The sequence below is a fragment of the Crotalus tigris genome, unplaced genomic scaffold (genome assembly GCF_016545835.1).
Source record: "Crotalus tigris isolate CLP2741 ecotype Arizona unplaced genomic scaffold, ASM1654583v1 scf7180000018485.2372832, whole genome shotgun sequence".
In the NCBI taxonomy this organism is placed as follows: Eukaryota; Metazoa; Chordata; class Lepidosauria; order Squamata; family Viperidae; genus Crotalus; species Crotalus tigris.
The window spans coordinates 1,641,372-1,662,054 of NW_024097033.1; the positions used below are offsets into that span (position 1 = coordinate 1,641,372).

At 37.4% G+C, this 20,683-nt stretch overlaps 1 protein-coding gene and 1 long non-coding RNA gene across 15 annotated transcripts in view; one reads left to right on the plus strand and one right to left on the minus strand.

Annotated features, from left to right (window-relative positions):
- The first annotated feature begins 6,163 nt into the window (after positions 1 to 6,163).
- UNC80 (unc-80 homolog, NALCN channel complex subunit) overlaps positions 6,164 to 20,683 on the plus strand; it is a 185,213-nt gene continuing 170,693 nt past the window's right edge. For all 14 annotated transcript variants that reach the window (XM_039352938.1, XM_039352942.1, XM_039352945.1 and 11 more), the window contains exons 1-4: positions 6,164 to 6,545; positions 9,270 to 9,318; positions 18,515 to 18,671; positions 19,506 to 19,810. In XM_039352938.1, the coding sequence (XP_039208872.1) occupies positions 6,454 to 6,545; positions 9,270 to 9,318; positions 18,515 to 18,671; positions 19,506 to 19,810 (603 nt within the window). In that variant the 5' untranslated portion in view covers positions 6,164 to 6,453. The remainder of the gene's footprint in view (positions 6,546 to 9,269; positions 9,319 to 18,514; positions 18,672 to 19,505; positions 19,811 to 20,683) is intronic.
- The window catches only part of LOC120312333, a 97,291-nt gene continuing 95,182 nt past the window's right edge, over positions 18,575 to 20,683 (minus strand). Inside the window, exon 5 of the long non-coding RNA XR_005557861.1 lies at positions 18,575 to 18,683. This is a non-coding gene — a long non-coding RNA (uncharacterized LOC120312333). The remainder of the gene's footprint in view (positions 18,684 to 20,683) is intronic.

Consider the following 20,683-nt stretch of genomic DNA (forward strand, 5'->3'; position numbering starts at 1 on the left):
TCTTTGCCAAAAAAAGTATCCAAGAAGGATCAATGTGTATTGTCACAACAGATATGCTAGGGGTCTTTCTATTTTACTAGGCACTAAAATTCCTTTAAATATATTAGATAGTGAAATAGTAAGCCAAATTATCAGCTAAATCCAGGCTTGTGATTTATGATAGACAACTGAATGCAATGCAACACATACAGAGTACCCTGAAGTTGCTGGGCCCCAGGAAGACCACTGTGTAAAGTTGGTTGGTCATCAACAACTTTATTTTAGATTTAAATAATTCTTGAAATGCAAAAGCAAATTGCCAAAAAACAAAAACAAAAAACAAATCCAGAAAATCATCAAGAGCACAATTTAAAGGAGACTGTATCCATCACTACTAATGGAATAATCAAGCAAAGTTCCTTATATAAAGAATTATTATTTTGCAAATCTGGTAAGGTCAAACCTAGCAATCACTTCAACTTTAGCAAAGAGAAATACAAAATCATTTTTGGAGTACTGGGAATTTTCCTTTCTCTCTCTTTCTCTTTTAAGATATACTGTGGGCTGTGAGAAAGCCTGTGGAATTCTTTCCTTTCCTGGTAATTCTAGAGCCTGTTATCATAAAAGAGGCATTTCTTGAATGACTGGTGGTAGGTAGTTCATGTTTTTCAATCCAACTTGCAGTTGTATTTGTTGCTGTATAGTGATTGTTTTGCAAAATAAAATCGCTTGTCATCAACTTGCTTGCATCCCAAGTTTCTGTTTCTCCATTATATCCTCTGCTGTTCCACATTGCAATATTAGGATAATTTAGCCTAAAGAAAGGAGTCTCCCATGTCTCCTCTGGAAAAGGATTGCTAGGGCAATTTCTATCTCCTAGGAAGTCAACCTGATAATATACCTTGCTGTGTTTATTTGCTTCTTGAACCTAGCAGGTTCCAATCCATCCAGCTGAGAGTTTGTGCTTAATACATGCCTGATGTTTCAGGGGCATGTATTAATTTCCTGGTGACATTCCAATGGTGATACAAGGTAGGAAGGTGGGAGTAGGGAGGAATGATGGTAAATGTATACAGTAATCATATGCCCCAAATATTAGAATGCATCTTATAGTTCTCCTTTGAGATTGTCTTTTGTACGTATATAAACAGCTTTCAACTGGTAATGAATAAATATACCTCCTGCTTCTGCCACATAAACAAGAATATCTGGTACTGCCAGGACTGTCTGCATTTTGGAATACAAAGTTTTCAGGTAAAATGAAGCCAGACTTGACATCTCAACTATTAGGTATTTCCCCAGAAACTGTAGTGCAACAGACCAGTAGTGTCTTGTCACCCTGACAGTACCTTGCTGGTAACACTGGACAACAATTTTTTTTCAGAAGTTTTGCTTCATCAAAACCTTTTGGTGATTATATTAGTAACCTTCAAACTGAAAGCAAGTTTAATTTAAGAATGACTTTATCATATAGGAATATTGAGAAATATGAAATTAAATTTTAATGACTATAATGTATTTAATTGCATAATGTATTCAACTTGCTGCATGAGCTCAACAAGACTAAAAGTATTTTGATTTTTATTTGTACTCAGTAACTGATGCATTTCACTGCGGTGTCCAAAAATAGCCACCATTGATGGATTCCAGTTTCCCTGATACCATTTTTTCCATTGTGTCAATGCCCTGGTGAAACCTTTCACCATGTTCATCACTGGATGACTAGATTTTCAGGAAAGAAGTCCAAGTATGAATGCAGAAAATGAATTTTCAGTGACATGTTGCACTTCATGGTCTTCTATACTAGAAAACCAGTTGAATGTAGTTTGGTGCTCTTTAGTTGCCAAGAAAATTCTTAACAATATTGAATGCTTTCCATGTGATTTTTTTCTGGCCCCGCTAACAGAGTTTTGAACGCTTGTTGCTGATGACTTTATCTGATCTGTGGACCAACAAAAATGCCTTCCAAGTGACTTCCAAGTTCCTCTGAGCCAAGCTTTAAGATCAACAGCACATCTTGCACAATAAATGTGAGGAGCACAGGCCTTGCCTTGATCACCAGTCCTACAACCAAAATACAGTCCATACATGTTGAGGCTGAAGAAGCTGCTTGGATGGGCAGTGAAGCATCTCAAAACAACAAGAATATAAGTCCAGTTGCCATGACTCAACTGCCAGACAATTCTACCTGGATGACTGGAAATCTTTGACATACAGTTCATACACTTTCTTAACAAGACCAATCATGGTGTGTCTTTGAGGTTTAAACATCTACTCACCACAAATATAACAGAATGTATCAACAATTGCATCAAAATACATGGAAATTGATATCAGCAAAATGAGTAGCATCTATGCATGCAAGCTGCTTTTACAGTATAGCCTTTCCAGGCAGCATCCATTCACAGCCTAAGCATGCCTAAGCATGCCGAAACTGTACTAATTTTACAAATGTTACACAATAGGCCCTGAGTGCATGCCTGGGTATGCATGAACTACACAAAACATAATGCAAGTGAAATTTAGTAAACAAAATTATAAGAAAAAAAAAGCAAAAACAGAAGGTTTCTATAAAATGGTACAAGATAGATTACTGGCTATTTTCATGATTAGCAGCCAAAAATTTATAAGATAAGACTTTTGTGTGTAAGTGCTCAGGAAGCAAACTCTTTGCTGTCCAGTGTAATTATTGTGCCTGGATCCAAAAATGACTATATGTAGAATTGGTGGAAATTTGAGATAGGGGAGCAATTGGAGTTATGGAGGGGTTCTTCTGATAACTCTTTCCTACCATTCCTCTTTATTGTATTCCAAACTGTATCAGAGAAGAAAAAGATAACCATCTTTTTTTATTTGGGAAAAGACCCCGCTTTCTTATGTCTAGGTGAAAACTGACAAGTGAGAAGGCCGGATTTAAATAGTCAAGTTACATTTTCTGCCTATGTCCATCATTCTCAGGTCCAGGGTGGGAGGGAGAGGGAATGAACCTTGTTGGAGGTAAATGGCTTTCATCGAGGGTCCATGAAAATTTGGCAGCTTTAATAAATTCAGTGGGTGGGAAGGGGGTTTGGGATGTCCATAAGATATGTCCTGTTCTGTATTGCTAACACAATTATTTCATAGCTAAATCAAATTCTTATTGAATTAAATAGGTACAAACATCCCTTTCAACAATTGCAAACAATTCCAAACTGGTTCTTTAATATGGAGCCTTTTACATCAATATGTTGTGTTTGTGTTAAGAGAAGAATGAGATGAACAAAAGAGGATGTTTTTGTAGAGAAAACTTTCATAGGCATACTTTACAGGTGCTGCAAAAATGCAAATGCCCACTAGATGATAGCCAAGAGGGTTTTCTGTATCCCTTTGGTGCCCTCTTGTGGTTGGCTGAATAATGCAACCAGGCATTTTGCCTCCATGAGATAATAGAAGTGGAGGGAGGGTATTCTTTTAGGAAAAGTGTTTTGCTAAAATGGCTACTTTTCAACAGACAAGCTGAGTAAATTTCTAAAAAACCCTTTTGTTTTCTTTTTAAGAGATATAACCTGACTCACTTCCTGAAAGTGCTGAAATTAACTGCTTCTTTGTTACAACACATTTTCTATTCCCTATTTTAAACATGTTTCTGGGAAGTTGGGTAGTGTATAATTTAAGCAACAACAGCATCACCATCCTATCACTTCTTTGGCATTTAGTGTAATGGGGGTAGGACTGTAGTTTTGAAGTAAGGATTTACAGTGGAAAAAAGCAAGACAAATTGCTGGTCTTTACCAGAGGTTTATTAACAATCCAAGGCTAGTAAAATAAAGGGATCTTCATATAGCCTGCCTCAGGACAAAATTATCCTCATGAAAGATCCGTGATCAGGATCTCTTGCTTCATTTCTTTTTCAATGTAAACATTTGTGTGCAGCTGCAAATTTGATTAAAATGGTGCTGACTAGGGTATGAATGTGTGTATTAATCCTTGTATTAATCTCTTCCCCCCCCCACTAACAGCAATGGGTGATTATGTTTGTGTGTGTGCATGTTTTAGAGAAGGTGAAAAGCACTCAGAAATTCAGCTTATTAATATCATTTCTTCAGTCTCTTTACCAGCTCTGTACAAACCTTTAGTCCATGGGTAGGCAACCTTGGCTCTTTTATGACTTGTGAACTTCAACTCCCAGAATTCCTGAGCCAGCCAAGCTAGCTCAGGAATTCTGGGAGTTGAAGTCCACAAAAGAGCCAAGGTTGCCTACCCCTGCTCTAGTCTAAACTCATGCAAACATCCAAATGTCTTCCCTCCAAAATGAAGAACTAAAAAAGACCCTTGATGCATTTTCAGAGTTGAAATGCATCTTGTTCTTGCCACATTTACTGCAAAGTAGATGTAATATGGAGTTTTAACCACTAGATGATGCTGTATACTGAATGGAGACCTCAGCTGTATAACTGATCTTAATAACTTCAAGCAATAAGGTGGGCCTACTCAGCATCCATTTTAAACTTGGCTTAGTTTCTAGGACAGCACCAGGATAGAGGATATTTTGATTTTTATAAAACATTATTTAGTGAAATAATAAAAATTGATTTTTTTTCCTGTAATTTTTTTGCATGTAGATAGGGATCTATCTAAGCCACAATTGTCTGACAGCAACTGCTTTCTGCAGAGGGAATTAAAAAATGATAAGATGGCAGCCTTGGAAACATGATCCAAACCATCCATTTTTTGTGGGTGTATCAATGTTGCATGCACAATACAAAGGGTTGGGCCTCTGATCATGTTGTTGCAACTACCATCTTGCCTTTTTGACAAACATACACACACATTGCAGATGCTGGTGATAACGTAGTCATGTTGGAGAATGCACAATCCAAATTCTTATGGAATATATTTCAAGTTATTTGTTTTATTTCAAAGAGGGTCTCTAACAGGGAATAGGCATCAGTAAAGTTGAGACTGGCCTCTGGCTGAGCATTTTTGCACGTGGGCCAAGGCTATCCTTTTTTGAAATGATTTGGTCTTCTCATATTAACTGATACTTCTAACTCTAGCTGAAAAAAAAAAAAACCACTTGCCAAGAAATAGGACTCTGAAGGCTTTTCCACTGAGATGATCTTGATACTGGGCTATGACCAAGCCATGCTTGCTTGGGGCAAAGGTAATGGACATGGCAGGCCAAAATTAGTAGGCCTTCTTGCCAGGAGACATACTTGCAAATAATCTGTTGTAAAATTAAAACCACCTCAATATCTCCAATTATATCACAATTCCTCATCTGCAGGGCCATTAACCTTAGCCCACGTGAATACTCTTCCTACCTGAGTCAGAGAAAGAAAAGAAAAGCTGCACGTAAGCAGATGCATCATACTGAAACTGTGCCCACCCCATTGCCAGCAATGGGGAAAAAGTTGCCATATGTCGCGCGACATCATGTGACGTTGCGCGTTTGACATGCCTACTCTAAACACTTATTCAAGGGATAAAACTCAAATGATAGAAAATTGAATTTTGTTTGAGTGAAACACATTTGTTTGTTTACTTTTTTGTTGGTTGGTTGTCTCTCATAGAATCCCATAGTCTTCCTGTGGATATATGGTGTTCCACAGAATACAGTTTGGAAAACTCTGCCCTATCTATGGGATGGGAGTGGGGACTAGGAAACCTTTTTCATCTGTGCCCTGGAGAGCTGCTGCCAGTCACTGCAGACAATACTCAGATGGACAGCAATAAGGCCAGGAAAGCTCTCTAAATGAGCAGCTGTCCTACTTCACAGGGTTGCTATGGGAATAAAATAGGAAGAGGAATGTTGTGTATGCTTCCTAGATCTGTTCCTGTGATTGTGATACTGGTTTGCTTCAATTTCAACAGATACTTTTGATTAAGGAGGAGTTTTCAGCATTTACTTTTCTCATCTTTTACCCTTCCGGAAATAGATTATCTGAGTCTATCAGCAAGTTCCTGTATGCCCCCCTCGAGACACGATTCGAAACATTACTGCATAACCACAAACTCAGTTTCTGAGTCCCTTGAAGGGGCCATTCTAGGGAATGAATTAATTAGAGTTTATGGCTGTGAAGGAGAGAGCTGGAAATTCGACAAGCCCTAGCTGCTCCCCAAACTTTCCACTTCAGATCGGGGAGTTTCTATCCGTGGGTGGCGCCACTCCTCCCCATCGTCGCCTCCCTCCCACCCCCGCATTGGTGTCCCCTTGACACATCACGCGCAGGTCCCTTCGCGCTGGTTGCTGTCCACAGAAGGAGGTTCTGAAGGAAGGGAGTCATGCGGGGCGGGGGGCGACTATCCTCTCGTCCTTGGCTGCTGCCGCCGCCGCCGCCGCCTCCTCCCCGCAAGCTGCGCTGATCTCTGCCCGCTTGACTGCGGCCGCTGTTTTTGCAGCCATTTTGCACCAGCGGAGCCGGAGGCAGAAAGGGCTGCTGCGGCGGACCAGAGACATGGGCTAAGAGCTGTTGCGGCACAGGAACTGGCACCATGGTGAAGAGGAAAAGCTCAGAAGGCCAGGACCAGGAGAGCGGCCGAGGGGTTCCGCTGCCTATCCAGACCTTCCTGTGGAGGCAAACCAGGTAAGGGAGAATAGGGGGCGCTGCCGGCTAAACCTCGCTGGGATTCGACGGCCGGGATTCAAGTAAGAATTGAGTGCTTTTCGCTCGGCTGTAGGTTCTCGATTCCAAGGGACCGAAGTCAGGGCGATGAGAAGCTACCTTTTTCTTTAAATAGTCCGCTCTGCTTTAGGGGGACAGTATTAGATAGCACCAGAGATACGGAAACCTCGGACTCTTTGCTGCCCTCTCCTGGTGGTCTCTATTTGGGGGCTCAGTTAAGATACATCTATGCTCTTTCCATTCCCTCAGCCTGCAGCCTGGTGTCTCTGCTGGCCATGTGCCAGTCCCGCAGGCCATGAAACCACTTCCTCAGTGACCTCTAATAAGTCAGGGTTGCAGCAGGTGTCGGGGGATGTTGTGCTATCAGAAAATGTCAGAAAATCCATTTTGCAACTGGAGTCAATTGCCAGCATTGCACAAGAAGATGCAGTCAAGCAAACTGTACCTGACCTCTGGAAAATCATCTCAAGTCCCATGAATAACCTCCTTCCTCCCATCTTACTCCCCAATTGGGTGTGCTTGGAATTGCAAATTCAGTTTCCCATCTTCACGAAGGTTGAGAAAAGCCATAAAGTAATAATTGCTAAAATGGTTCAGCAAAATAATAAATTAACTTTTTTTATTAGTTTTAACATTGTCTGTATATATGCATTGTCTATCTATGAACATGCCTTCTTTCCAGTTAAAAATGAACATTAACATCCTATAGAAATTTGCCCCCAACTATTAAAAACTATATTTACCAATAATAAAACATTAACAATGGCAAGAATGGATCACAACAGGTAATTCTACGTTTCTTAGAGATGTGATTTCCTAGTGTCTTTCAACTGACATAAATACAGTTCAATAAAAGATTTAGCTATTCATCTAATGTTTATGATAATGATTATGTATGTACAGTTTAAAGGATTTCTGGGAATAAAAGTCACTGTATAACAAGCACTTTATATTGCATAACAGAATACTCAGCTCATTCTTGCTGACAATTACTTTAGTAACATAAGATTAGTTATGTTATATATCATAGAAGATAATAAGGAGAATTAAGGATCTCATGACTCACCTCTTCAATAATTACAGGCTATACCTCCTCAGACTGTGGCCTGTGAACTGAACATTTCTTTGTTTCATGATTAGTAGGGATGGGGACACATTGGCATTATGTTATTGGAGGGTGGACAAGGATCATACTTTTGGTACCATCTAGTTTTGTCATTCCCCTCCTTGCATCAGACTTAATTCAGATGCTCATCATCATTTTCCAATGTTGGTGGGGTATTGGATTATTTCTTATTTGATGAAATTAAGTATTACACAAATTAGCTCAATTTAGGCCATTCTTTCTTTTTAAGGCATATGATAGACATCTTAGACAGCTGAATGATTATTCACTTCATGCTGTTGGCATTTTGGGGGACTTTTGCAGCCCCTGTCCTAATTCTTAAAAAAAATTAAGTGACTGCAGAAAAAACAAAATAGAAAAATTTAAAAAAGGCAAGCTCAGAGCTGGTGCTGAGGATCTTGGGGTCCTGACAATGAACAACCTTACCAGTTTGCCTTGACAATTTTGTGACGGGCTACATTTGTCATGACAACCATTTTGGGAGTGGGCAAGCACCATCCTATGGCAATCAGCTTACTTGAGCATGCAAAACACATGTTCAAAATCTCCAATGTGCCTACAGGCCAGAAAATCTGGGATACTACTATTCAATGATATCACTTGTTGCAGATCTATTAACGCTACTAATTCCTGCTCATATAGAACCTGGAGAACCCAAGGACTCAATTAGTACCTCTTACTGAATAGGACGTTTTTTGTTTTTCTTTAGCTTCAATCCCACCCCATATCTATCAGGATATATATCACGTACAGGGAATGGCATAGGGCAATGGTGTGCAACTTCCTTGTGGTAAGCAAGCAAGAAAAAAATGCCTTTCATTTTCAAAGGCACAGGGGATACAACTAGTAATGCCATTATAATTTGGACTGATTATAACATAAATATTTAGCCTTTGGAGGACGGGGTTCATGGGCCTAAACAGGTATAAACATTTTTCACTATTCAATTCCTCTATAGAAAAAATGGCTTTATTTTGGCTGATTTTTAAATGGTAAAATGATGCCTTTCTCAATCCTCTGCTATATTTAAGCCATCCTTTAGCATCTAACTTTTCCTTTGAGATCCTAAACTTTATTCAAAATGGATGCTGAAGGTCACATATCAGGTTCTGTACTTATGATGTACATTTGCTTGTTATAAGAATTGTATCTTGGAAAATGTTCTCCGTAGCAGTCACCTAAAGATATTTGCTAACTTTATAGCATTTCAAGAGCCCTGGTGGCACAGTGATTAGAATGCAGGAATGCTGGCTAACTCTGCCCACAGCCTGGAGTTTGATCCTGATGGGCTAAGGGTTGACAGCCTTCCATTCAGTGAAGGCCCAGATTGTTGGGGGCAATATGCTGACTCTATAAACCACCAAGAGAGTGCTGTAAAAAGCACGATGGGGTGGTATATGCTATTGCTATTTTGAAATGACACTATCTGACATCTATTGATTTAAACACACTTATACACTTACAGTATATAAACTAAATAACTGTGCCAATAAATCAAAATATTTAATTGTATACTATACTTAGAATCATATGTTAACAACATCTATGTCTTTTTTCAGTGCATTTTTGAGACCCAAACTGGGAAAGCAGTCTGAAGCTTCTTGTGTGGTATGTGATTTTTGATGTTCTTGATTTACTGATGTGCATGAATTGCTTGCTTGTAACATGAAACTCAGGAAGCTATGTTCAACTCAATAGGTCAAACATACTACTCGTTTCACTATCAATAGTTAAATGTTTGATTGAGGCAAGGCTGGATCCACATTTTCTCCTTTGAATTGTGTACTTTTTACTAAATGTAAATTTTAAGATTTTCACAACGATACTTGCAGGAAGAATACATATATGACAAACCTGATCAGACTGGATTTGTCCCAAAGAAATATATGAGAGACAACATTAGATATATATCAAATGTTATTGATAAAACAAATCCAACCAATCAAACAATGGTAGGATCTTTTTTGAGACAGAAAAAGATTTTGACAATCTAGAAAAGTCTTTTATGTTTGAAAAAGATGAGTTGTGGTTCTTACTTTTTAAATAGCTACAAAGCATTTTTAAAAGGAAAAATGCTAAGGTATTAATAAAATATTTTTATTAAATAAAATATTTAATACCATGCCAAAGGGGACAAATTAAAGTTGTCCCATCTCTTTTATTATTTTTACTAACAATGGAATCATTGGCAATGAAAATATATTGAGAACATAATATTTCAGAAATTAAACTTGTCTTTCTTATTGCTGCTATCACAAGGAATATTTTACCAAGACTTAACTTTCTTTTACAAAGGATTGAAAATAATAGATAATGAACGATTTGGATGAAGGGATAGATGGGGAACTCATCATATTTGCAGATGACATCAAGCTGGCAGGAATAGCCAACTCTCCAGAAGACAGGCTTAAGATACAGAAGGATCTGGACAGACTTGAACACTGGGCACTAACTAACAAAATGAAATTCAATGGTGAAAAAAGCAAGGTTCTACATTTAGGCAAGAAAAACCAAATGCAGAAGTACAGCATAGGTGGCACCATGCTCAATAGTAGTAACTGTGAGAGGGACCTCGGAGTCCTAGTAGACAATCACTTAAATATGAGCCAGCAGTGTGCTGCAGCTGCCAAAAAGGCCAACACAGTGCTAGGCTGCATTAACAGAGGGATAGAATCAAGATCACGTGAAGTATTAATACCACTCTTCAATGCCTTGGTAGGCCACACTTGGAATACTGCATCCAGTTTTGGTCACCACGATGTAAAAAAGATGTTGAGACTCTAGAAAGAGTACAGAGAAGAGCACCAAAGATGATTAGGGGACTGGAGGCTAAAACATATAAGGAACGGTTGCGAGAATTGGGTATGTCTAGTTTAACGAAGAGAAGGACAAGGGGGGACATGATAGCAGTATTCCAATATCTCAGGGGCTGCCATAAAGAAGAGGGAATTAAGCTATTTTCCAAAGCACCTGAAGGCAGGACAAGAAGAAACGGGTGGAAACTAATCAAGGAGAGAAGCAACCTAGAACTAAGGAGAAACTTCCTGACAGTGAGAACAATTAATCAGTGGAACAGCCTGCCTCCAGAAGCAGTAAATGCTCCAACACTGGAAGTTTTTAAGAAGAGACTGGGCAGCCACTTGTCCAAAATGGTGTAGGGTTTCCTGTCCGAGCAGGGGGTTGGACTAGATGACCTCCAAGGTCCCTTCCAACTTTATTACTATTACTATTACTAACTACATATACTCCAGCAAGACAAGATTATGTTTAAGATTTTACAAGATTGGAAATAGAGTTGAACAGGATTCAGTAGGATTGAAATAGCACAATAGTTGGTGGCTCTAAATTTTAAATTGTATTAAAATGCCTTTTGCTTAATATGAGCTATAGAGTGGATTGTATCTGCTGATGATCCAACAAGTTCTATGAAAGGGGCAGGACTTTCCTGTGTTCTGTCTAAATATCTTTTTGAGGCAGCCAGTTTCGTGTAGAGGTTAGGGTGGAAACCAGGAGACCAGGAGTTCTAGTTCTGCCTTAACTACAAAAGCCAGCCTGGTGACCTTGGGTTGGGCACTTCCTCTCAGCCCTGGGAAGGAGACTAGGGCAAACCACTTCTGAAAAAACCTCACCAAGAAAACTGCAGGGACTTCTCCAGCTGTTTGCCAAGATTCACCAATAACATACAAAACAACATAACAAAATCTAGACTGATACAAACAGAAATGAATAGTTTATAAGGTATTATGCAATAATACTGAGTAACTTGGTTAAATAAGACTTCCCCTCTCTCGCTTTGATATTAAATGATTATTTTTATTAAGAGGAAAACTCAAAGAAATTTGCTCATTGAAGAGATAACAATATGTTTACATTGTAAGATTAATAAGACAAAAGATAAAATCTTTAAGATTTTTTTTTCTCAATGACCTTATTATCTTTGAATATCATGTTTATCTCTCCTCACGTCTTCAGGCCAAAACTAACATGAAACTAACACAATTATTCATTCTAAATACAATTGGTCTTAATTATCCTTGATAATTAGAATAGCTAAGGGAGAGATGCTCTTCAGTATTGTATATGCTTCAGTCATAATCTCTTATATAATTTACAACAACAATAACAATAATAACAATTTATTAATTTATTATTAATAATAATTTATTATTAAACCCAGAGCTTTATATATTTTCTAGTATTTCCTTCTGCATCTTTCTGTGTCCTGCCCCTTCTTCTTGTACACCTACCTAACGGAGAAGAAATTTCTTGTATTCTTCATATTTTTATAAGCAGTTTATTGTTTAGTGTGAATTGTACAATGAAATCTTGTCTTGAATGCACTCATTCTTGAAGCCAATTTAATGTCTTGTATTAACTGGCTTATATATAAATGCTTCCTTTAAAGATATGATCCATCTCTTTCAAACATTCATTTGATTATTTTCATTTAATTGATAACCTCTAAGAGGATAAATAGATTCATTATTTTGCTCCTCATATTCTCTCTTTTTCTAATTTCTCAAAACTACTGTATTATACACTGGTAAAAATTGTAGAAAGTTACATAAAAATAAGCAAATATTGGACAAAAAGCATATTTGGGCTAAATTGTGTTTAAATATATAAGAGAGTAGGAAACAAATAAATATTTGAGGTATTGATATATTGTGAATAATTTGCAAATTTCAGAATAACATGTAAATTGTAAGAAAAGTCAGGCAAAATCCATATACCAGTTACTGGATTTTTGCTGATTTTTTTTAAAGCAAAAAATCATATAAACATCTTCCTCTTAAGATTTTGCTGGTCTCTTATATTATTGTTCTTTGAACAGTCCAGTAACACAGTTTCCCCAAGTTTATTTAGCTTTTGGCTATTGCCATATTTAGAATCAAGGTTTTTTTTTTTTCCAGGATTCATCTAATATAATTTAGCCAAGAACAAAAGGTCTAGGAGTAATTTGAAGGATTTAATTCCTTTGGACATGAACTCATACTCCAGTTACTGGATATAACCGTTATTTCATTTCTATTTCCAAATATGGAACCAGAAACATCTGCCATCCACTATAGATTCTTGGGTGTCTTTATCCCAGTGAAATGGGAGACAGTTTCGGGTACTATCTGAAAAAAGTCATGGAGGAGGAGATGTGAAAGCAATGGCTGGCCAATTGATAAGAGGACGAGGGCTGGGGACTAAAGGAAGGAGGATAGAGCAAACCTGTCAATTAAAAAGAAAAATCTCTGAGCAAAAAGCTCTGAGTTTCCACAATTGATCAAATTCTAGCAAGTCAGTGTCCACAAGGCTTTAAGCAAAGATCTCACTAGAGGAAACCTCAACAAGAATTCAATGAAAGTCCTCTGCAATTATAGAAAATGTGAAGATAGGAGGCAGAGAAAATTGGTATTTAATTTCTAGTTGTGAAGATTGACTGGTCTGAAATATCTGATCAGACCTGCTTCTGAACAGGTATTTAACAAGGCTGTGTAGCCTGAAAAATGAAGTTAATTGATTCAAATAAGATGATTCTTAAACCAGCATGCTCTTTTGGAGAAAAAAAGGGGGGATTAAATTTAATGAATAGCAGAGACATAAAACATGACTTTCTAGTTATTTTCAAATTGTCATCCCTTTGAGGTAGCCCAAGGCAGGAAATAGACTCCATATGAAATACTAGAACTGTACTTTATTGGTAAAGGCTATAATAACAAAATCTTGAAAAAAACTGATAGTGTGTTCCCTTTCCTTCCTCTTATACTAGAGTTAAGATAGAACCAAATTATTTTTCTTTCTAATATTCTCACGTTTTCTCAACCTTAAGCCATGTTTGGCTAACCATCTCCTTCCTTCCCAAGGTGATCTCTGCAATTATCTACAGAAAGTTTTATATCCCAGGGAGTCCACAGAGATTTGTTTATTATTTATTTATTTGCAATGTTTGTAACCTATCTTAACTTGAATATTCTGGATGATATATAAGAAGAAGAAATAAAAAGAACCGAAGATAACCCACCTCAAAACAATCCTAGACAACCAAACAGAAAATCAAGAACACATAGAATAACAGCTTTATAAAATGTCAGGTGTGTGTGTGTGTGGACGGGTGCTGTACAAGGGGAAGCAAAGTCCATGATGGTTTTTTGGATGATGAAATGTGGTCATTGTGCATTTTGTTGCATGATGTTGAGCCAATGGGGATGGTGGTGGCATTTAAGTCCTCAAATTCCTGAAAATAATTTTTATATTTACCCCAAATCTGCCTTTTCTGATGAAGTCAACCCATTACTAAAAGATTACCAGCTAGTTACTCAGGAAAATAAGTTATGATCCACAATCAAGATGGTTGCTGATCTGGAGAAAAAGGCAGAATAAAAATTTAGAGATTGACGAATACTGCAAGTTTTCAGCAAATGCAAAATATTATAGGAGTCATTTTTTCCATATTCTTATCCTTTTTCTTATTGTTATAGCTTTCTCCTATTTTGTCTTCTCATGGTTTGGGCCTGTCTCCTGGTCTCAACTTCTGTTGCATCTGCAGAGAGAAAGGTGCTGCTTTGTCATGGACATGACCATCGTATCAATATTAAGCCCCTTCAGGGTAGGTTAAGATGACCTGCCCTGTTTTCCAGGACTGTTGTTCTTGTAATTTTTCCAAGGCCAGGGAGAAATAACCATAAACAATGAGGATTACATCAGTTTTTAAAAAATTGAGTGTATCCTGTGTATTTTTATGAGTTGCCGAGCTAAAGCCACTGAAGTATGTGATGGTGCACTATTTTTAGAATATCCCTTTTCTATTTCTCATATTTGTCACTATACTTGCATCATTTAAAGGTCAACTGCACTTCCCCAGCAAGACAGGATACTGTTCAGAACTGCCAGTTGCAAGGACAGTGGCAGTAGACCAAGGGCTGTGTAATCTGGGCTGCAGCCCTCAGATCAGAAAATGATTAATTGAAGCTTTAGATAAAGGATTGTAGAGGGAACTGTATAAAAATATGAAATGGGCCTGCCTTTGTCTTAAAAAAATTGCAGTTAGCTAAATGGTCAGTTGTTTTTCTGTCATTATTTTCTGAAGAAGGGAATACAGATCTAACGTGATATATTTAATGCCCAAACCATTGCTAAGAGATTTTTCTGGAAAAAACATACAGTAGAAGATTGATGGCTTGCAGTTCCTATATTACTAAAACTTACAATCATCTGTTTCTACTCAATGATAACAAGTAGATAAAAAGGTATTCTCTTGCAGTAGATAGTCCTTCTACTAGTGAAGTAGTCATCACTTCTATGGCTTGCCTTCAGAATTGGGTGCTCCATCTCTGGAGGTTTTTTTAAAAACACTGGACAACTACTTGTCTGGAATGGTATAGAGTCACCTGCTTGAGCTGGGGATTGGACTAGAAGACCTCAAGGTCCCTACCAACTCTTTTATTTTGTTATCCCTGCACTGAATCCAACATGCACTAATTGGGAACACATTTAGTTAAGGGGAGTCCACTGTTTTCTGAGTAAATGGTTCTGCTGTTAAACTAAACAGGATTTTACCCCATCATTCAGTCAGAATTTGCCATCCTGTAATTTAAATCTCTTTCTACATATATTGATTCTTCATATTGGATAAGATAGAACAGAGTTTGATTTTCTTATGGGTGATAAGTTTTCTGGTATTTGAAGAATGCTATCAATACCTCCTCCGCATGTTGTTGTTGTTGTTTTCTCAAAGCTAAATACTTCAGTAGGCCTTTCTCAGAGAAAACATACCTACCCATTCCATCATTGTTTGTAGGACTTAGTTCTAGTTCCCTGGTCATATTAGTTTATTTTTGTGAACTTGATCTAGTTTCTTTGAATCCTTTATAAAATATGATGCCCAGAATTGAATACACTTCTTGATGTTGGAGGATCAAGTGGAACTATTGCTTCCTATGAGCTGGAAATTATATTTTTTAAAAAACATTTTTTTTGCATCTATATCATTTTGCTGGTTCATATTCAGTCCTATTCTACTATAGGACTACTCATAACTGCTCCAGTTTACTTGACTGGAGACCATTTTAACAGCTTCCTCATCCATCATTTTTTAAGTAAGTAGCTGTTTCTGAAAAATTATCAAATGCTGCCAAACTCCTACTGATTTTTTGCCTTCATAGGGTAACATGATTCCCCTACAACTTCATATTTCACTTAACACTTTTAAACTATCTATCAACTTGGAGTTGAGTGAAATAAGAGTAACTCAGTTGATCAGGAAGATAAAAGTAGATATCTTTGTGACAATGTAGGAAGGTTTGGTCCAATTACAATGGATTGGTTAGCAAATGCTCAATTGCTGTTAAGGAGTCATCTGTGTTAATTACAAGCCATGATGAGTCATTGAGATAGTAGTTAAGACATGTCTTAGGCATGAAGCCAGATGGATGTTCTTGGACTGTCACTCTCTCAGCTCTAGGAAGCAGGCAAGGGCAAATCACTTTGAAATTTTGCCATGAAAACTACAAGGACTAATCCAGGCAGTTGCCAGGAGTCAAAAATTGTCTCAAAGAAAAAAAAAATACATATCAACACATTAGAATATGGACACCAGTAAATAATAGCACCCTGCTGAAAGAATATGATTAATATTTGTGGGAAGATATGGAATTGTTTCTTAGAGTCCACTTGCCTATTTGCAAGCTCCTTTTTATATTCAAAGATACCATCAAAGAATATTTTGTAAAGGATTGCTTCATGCCAAGGATGAATAAAATGGTTAACACAATCTCTCCCAGTTCTATTTCAGTTCCATTGATTCCAATAGAAGACTTAAATGCATTTTAAATTCTGTTCCATTAGAGTTTCTTTTAAAGTTGACTAGACTATTGCCCTCCCAGTGTGATAGGAGGCTAAAACGTTTCATGGAAATAGTACAGCTTGACCTTCCTCAACCTGGTACAATCCAGATGTATAGGAAGGGTCTTAGTCATGCCCCCCTGGAAATGTTGGGATTGGTAATCTCAGCATTTCATGAGTTCATCAGCTTGGAGAGAACTGTTACAGTGTTAGAATGTTACTTTAAAATAATACTATGTTCTTTAATATTCTATTTTTTTTAAGTTTTATGATAGTATGATACAGTTACATAGCTTGAAATAACCTGCAAATCTTTTAACAGTTCAGTTTCTTGTTTAAAGATTCTACAAAACTGGAAACAGGTAAGATATTGACCATGTTCATACATCCTTGTCCATTTTTACTTTGGGAGAGAAACAGACAAGAAGTGATTCTTTTCATATGTTGAATGAAGAACATAAGGAAGTTCTTGCCCCACCCGTTGATGGCTGATTAGCTAGATGATACTTTTATAAGCCACTCAAGGTCATCCTTAAAGACTTTCCGTATCTCAGAGGTTTTCTGCCTAGGACATACCAATTACACTCCCCCCCCCCACAAATACATACACACTGTCCTTCAAACCCCTTGGTTGCAATTCCAAAAATTCTCTAACAGTTGTCACTAAATTGCCAGTTTCAATGGAATAAAGTAAGAAAATGATCAAATATTTCCAATTAAATGGGGGAATAAATATTGTAATTGTTTAATTACCATAATTTTAAATAAATTGAAATTAACAGATTGCCTATTGTCCCATGCCTACCATTTCTTTATCCTAGTCCCATCTGGTTATGGGAAATTACTCTTCCACATATGACCCACTCAGTCTGAAAATAGATGCAAAACCTGCATTGCAATTGAATGAATTGTCTTGCAGTTCCTGCCAATCATAGTTGTAACAGTGTCCAATAAATCTTTAAATAACTTTTGAAATTACTGTACAAAAAATATCCCCTGATAACAGGATTAGTTTGGAGGATTGCACAAAACCATACATATTATTAATGGCTTTAAGAACCTTTACCCAAGGTGAACCACTTCCTGTGTAGAAAAAGAAAAGCAAACATGCTTATATTGGAAAGATATGGAATCTGATGGATTAAATAAATGTGATCTAAAATGTGATCTGTTGTCCAAATAAGTCCTAAAACTAGGCAAGCAGAACCCAATTTAAAAAATGAGTCAAAACATTATATCTATTCAGTGGAACAGTTTGCCATCAGAAGCTGTGGGTTCTCCATCACTGGAGGTTTTTAAGAAGAGATTGGACAGTTATTTGTCTGGAATGGTATAGGTTCTCCAACTTCAGCATGGGCTGGACTAGAAGATCTCCAATGTTGCTTCCAACTCTGTTGTTCTGATTTATTGGGGGAAATATCCAAAGCTACATATTTGTTTATGGTAAAACATGTGATTCTTTAGGATTATCAGTGCATTTGAAGGGGAAAGCACCACCAGATTAATTTGTGAGTCCATAAGGGTAGCAATGCCACCATTAAAATCTTCACTGCTTACTTTATTCTTTAGAAATATCCTTGACCAAACAATAAAATCATGAATGCGAGCATAAGACAAAATTGAGCAAGTGTAATTGCTGGGATTATAAAACAAGCACTCAAGCAAGGATAATAAACATATGTACCATTTAACACATAGAGCCATGGGTCCAAAGCCATGATCCAATCAGTTCTCTGATATACCTACATAAAATTTAAAAGATAAATGCATCTGCTCTATTCTTTGCTGATATTTGCTGCAACAAACAACAGGGGGAAATGTCACATGAGAGATCTGCCTATAGTAGAAAGTACTTAATTCTTTTAGTATGTTTGTGTTTGGCCGAAAGCAGCAAAGTGCATAAAAAAGAGAATATAATAAAAGTTTCAAAAACCTAAACTAAGGTTTTTTTTCTTCTCTCATTTCATTTTAGTCCTTTGAAAGAGTTTTGGTTGAAAACAAGCTGCATGGCCTTTCACCAGCTCTTTCTGAAGCCATCCAGAGCATTTCACGCTGGGAATTGGTTCAAGCTGCCTTACCACATGTCCTTCACTGCACAGCCACTCTGCTTTCCAACCGGAACAAGTTAGGTCAGTGCACATCTGAAATTTTAAAAACAATTGTGGTTAGACATTACTGTATCTCATCAATTATTATCAAAACTGACTAAATAACAGTTCAGATTAAAGTTCTATGACTTGCATTTCAGTTCATGCACATTTGCTTCTGTGCAAATTATGACAGTAAATTGTGAGGGCAAGATTAACTAATGGTTATATAGGAAAGGGACTGCAATGATGAAAGGAGAAGAATAGTGTCTTGAAGGGTTTGATCATGGAGAGTCTTGTCATAGGAAGCAGCTTCTGGAACATGGGAGGATGCAGTCAATTGCAAAAATGTGATAGAAAGACAGCTGGATTTTAAAGCCTACGTGATAACACTAAAAATATTGTCAGCAGTAAAAGTCCTCAGGAAGCCAATAATTGCTTATATTTTCACAGGAGAGATTAAAATATAAGTAAAAGCATGTTTTCAATAGAAAGCACATGTCTTATCCATTCATCAATACAATGCAATGTAAATACAAGATAAAGTCCAAGAAACATTGTTTAGATAGATACCTTCTGAAATATTAACTGGGTTTATCAGAGCATAGAAAAAATTGAGATGTCTATGTTTTAGAAGTAGCTTTAGGAACGATTTAAAGTAGAACAGTTCATATATTACCATGTCAAAGAAAATGTAATAGCCAAGTACAATGCCTTTTTAGATGATCAACATGGGCAACAAATAAAGAGATTTATTTAGCTAACTGCTGGTTACGTACAGTAGCATGTCCTTGGCATTATGGTAAACAAGTTGAGCAGAGCTTCTTTTTGAGTTGCACCATCTAATCATAGTCCTCACAATCTTTTTTCATCTAGGCCATCAGGACAAACTTGGTGTTGCTGAGACAAAACTCCTTCACACTCTGCATTGGATGTTGCTAGAAGCACCTCAAGACTGCAGCCATGACCACTTTGGAGGATCAGGAGACAGAGGGTCAAGCTGGAGAGGAAGCAGCAGTGCCTTTATCCACCAGATTGAAAACCAAGGATCTCCAGGGCAATCAAGATGTGATAGTACCAATGAAGAAGAAGAAAACAGCAGAAGGAAGTTCTTTCAGAATTCAATGGCCACTGTTGAGCTTTTTGTGTTCTTGTTTGCTCCTCTGGTTCATAGGATTAAAGTGAGTGCCTAAAGTTTAACAAGTGGTTGTAAGGGGTGTAAGGGAGATGGAATATTTTGCTATCACAAGTAACAACTACAATTTTACACATCTGTTGTCTTGGTGTTTGATGGATATAATATATGGCATGCAAGAAACTCTTAGTCTGATTTTTTTCTACTATCATCTTTCCATCTGTGTTGTATTCATTAGGGAATTTATTTATTTATTTGATTTATATATGGAAGAGTGTGAGGTGGTTGAAAGATTTTTTTTCTTTTAGTGTAGTCAACTATCTAGCTTCAAACTCATCCAGCCTCCAGATTTTCTGCCTGCCATAAACAGAACATCTTTAGAAAAAAATGGTATCCTTTAGTCGTTGAGGCCACTTGGAATTGTGTCTGTGTCCTCAGGGTCACCTGAGTAGTGCAAATGGGTGTGGAGCCTTCTTGGAACTGCTGAAAGGACTGTGTTGTGGAGCTGTACTTTCTTCAGGATGTTTTCTGCCCTGTATCCCTTCACTGTGAACACACGTGCAGGCTGTGTTGTCTCCATCTCAAACTGAAACCATAGTGAAGGGACACAGGGCAGAAAACATCCTGCAGAAAACACAGCTCCAGAACATAGTCCTTTCAGCAGTTCCAAGAAGGCTCCACACCCATTTGCACTACTCAGGTGACCCTGAGGACACAGACACAATTCCAAATGGCCTCAATGATTCTCTGAAAGAATACAAATGACCAGCTGTCTGCAAGGAATATAAATACTTCCATTTCCCATCATCCAATCAGAGCTGAAGAAGCTTCTTGAATGAGAAATGAAATGTCGTCCAGTTGCCTCTTGAAAAAGCAGCTTTGGGACAAAAAGATATTGATATTACTGGACCTATGTTCT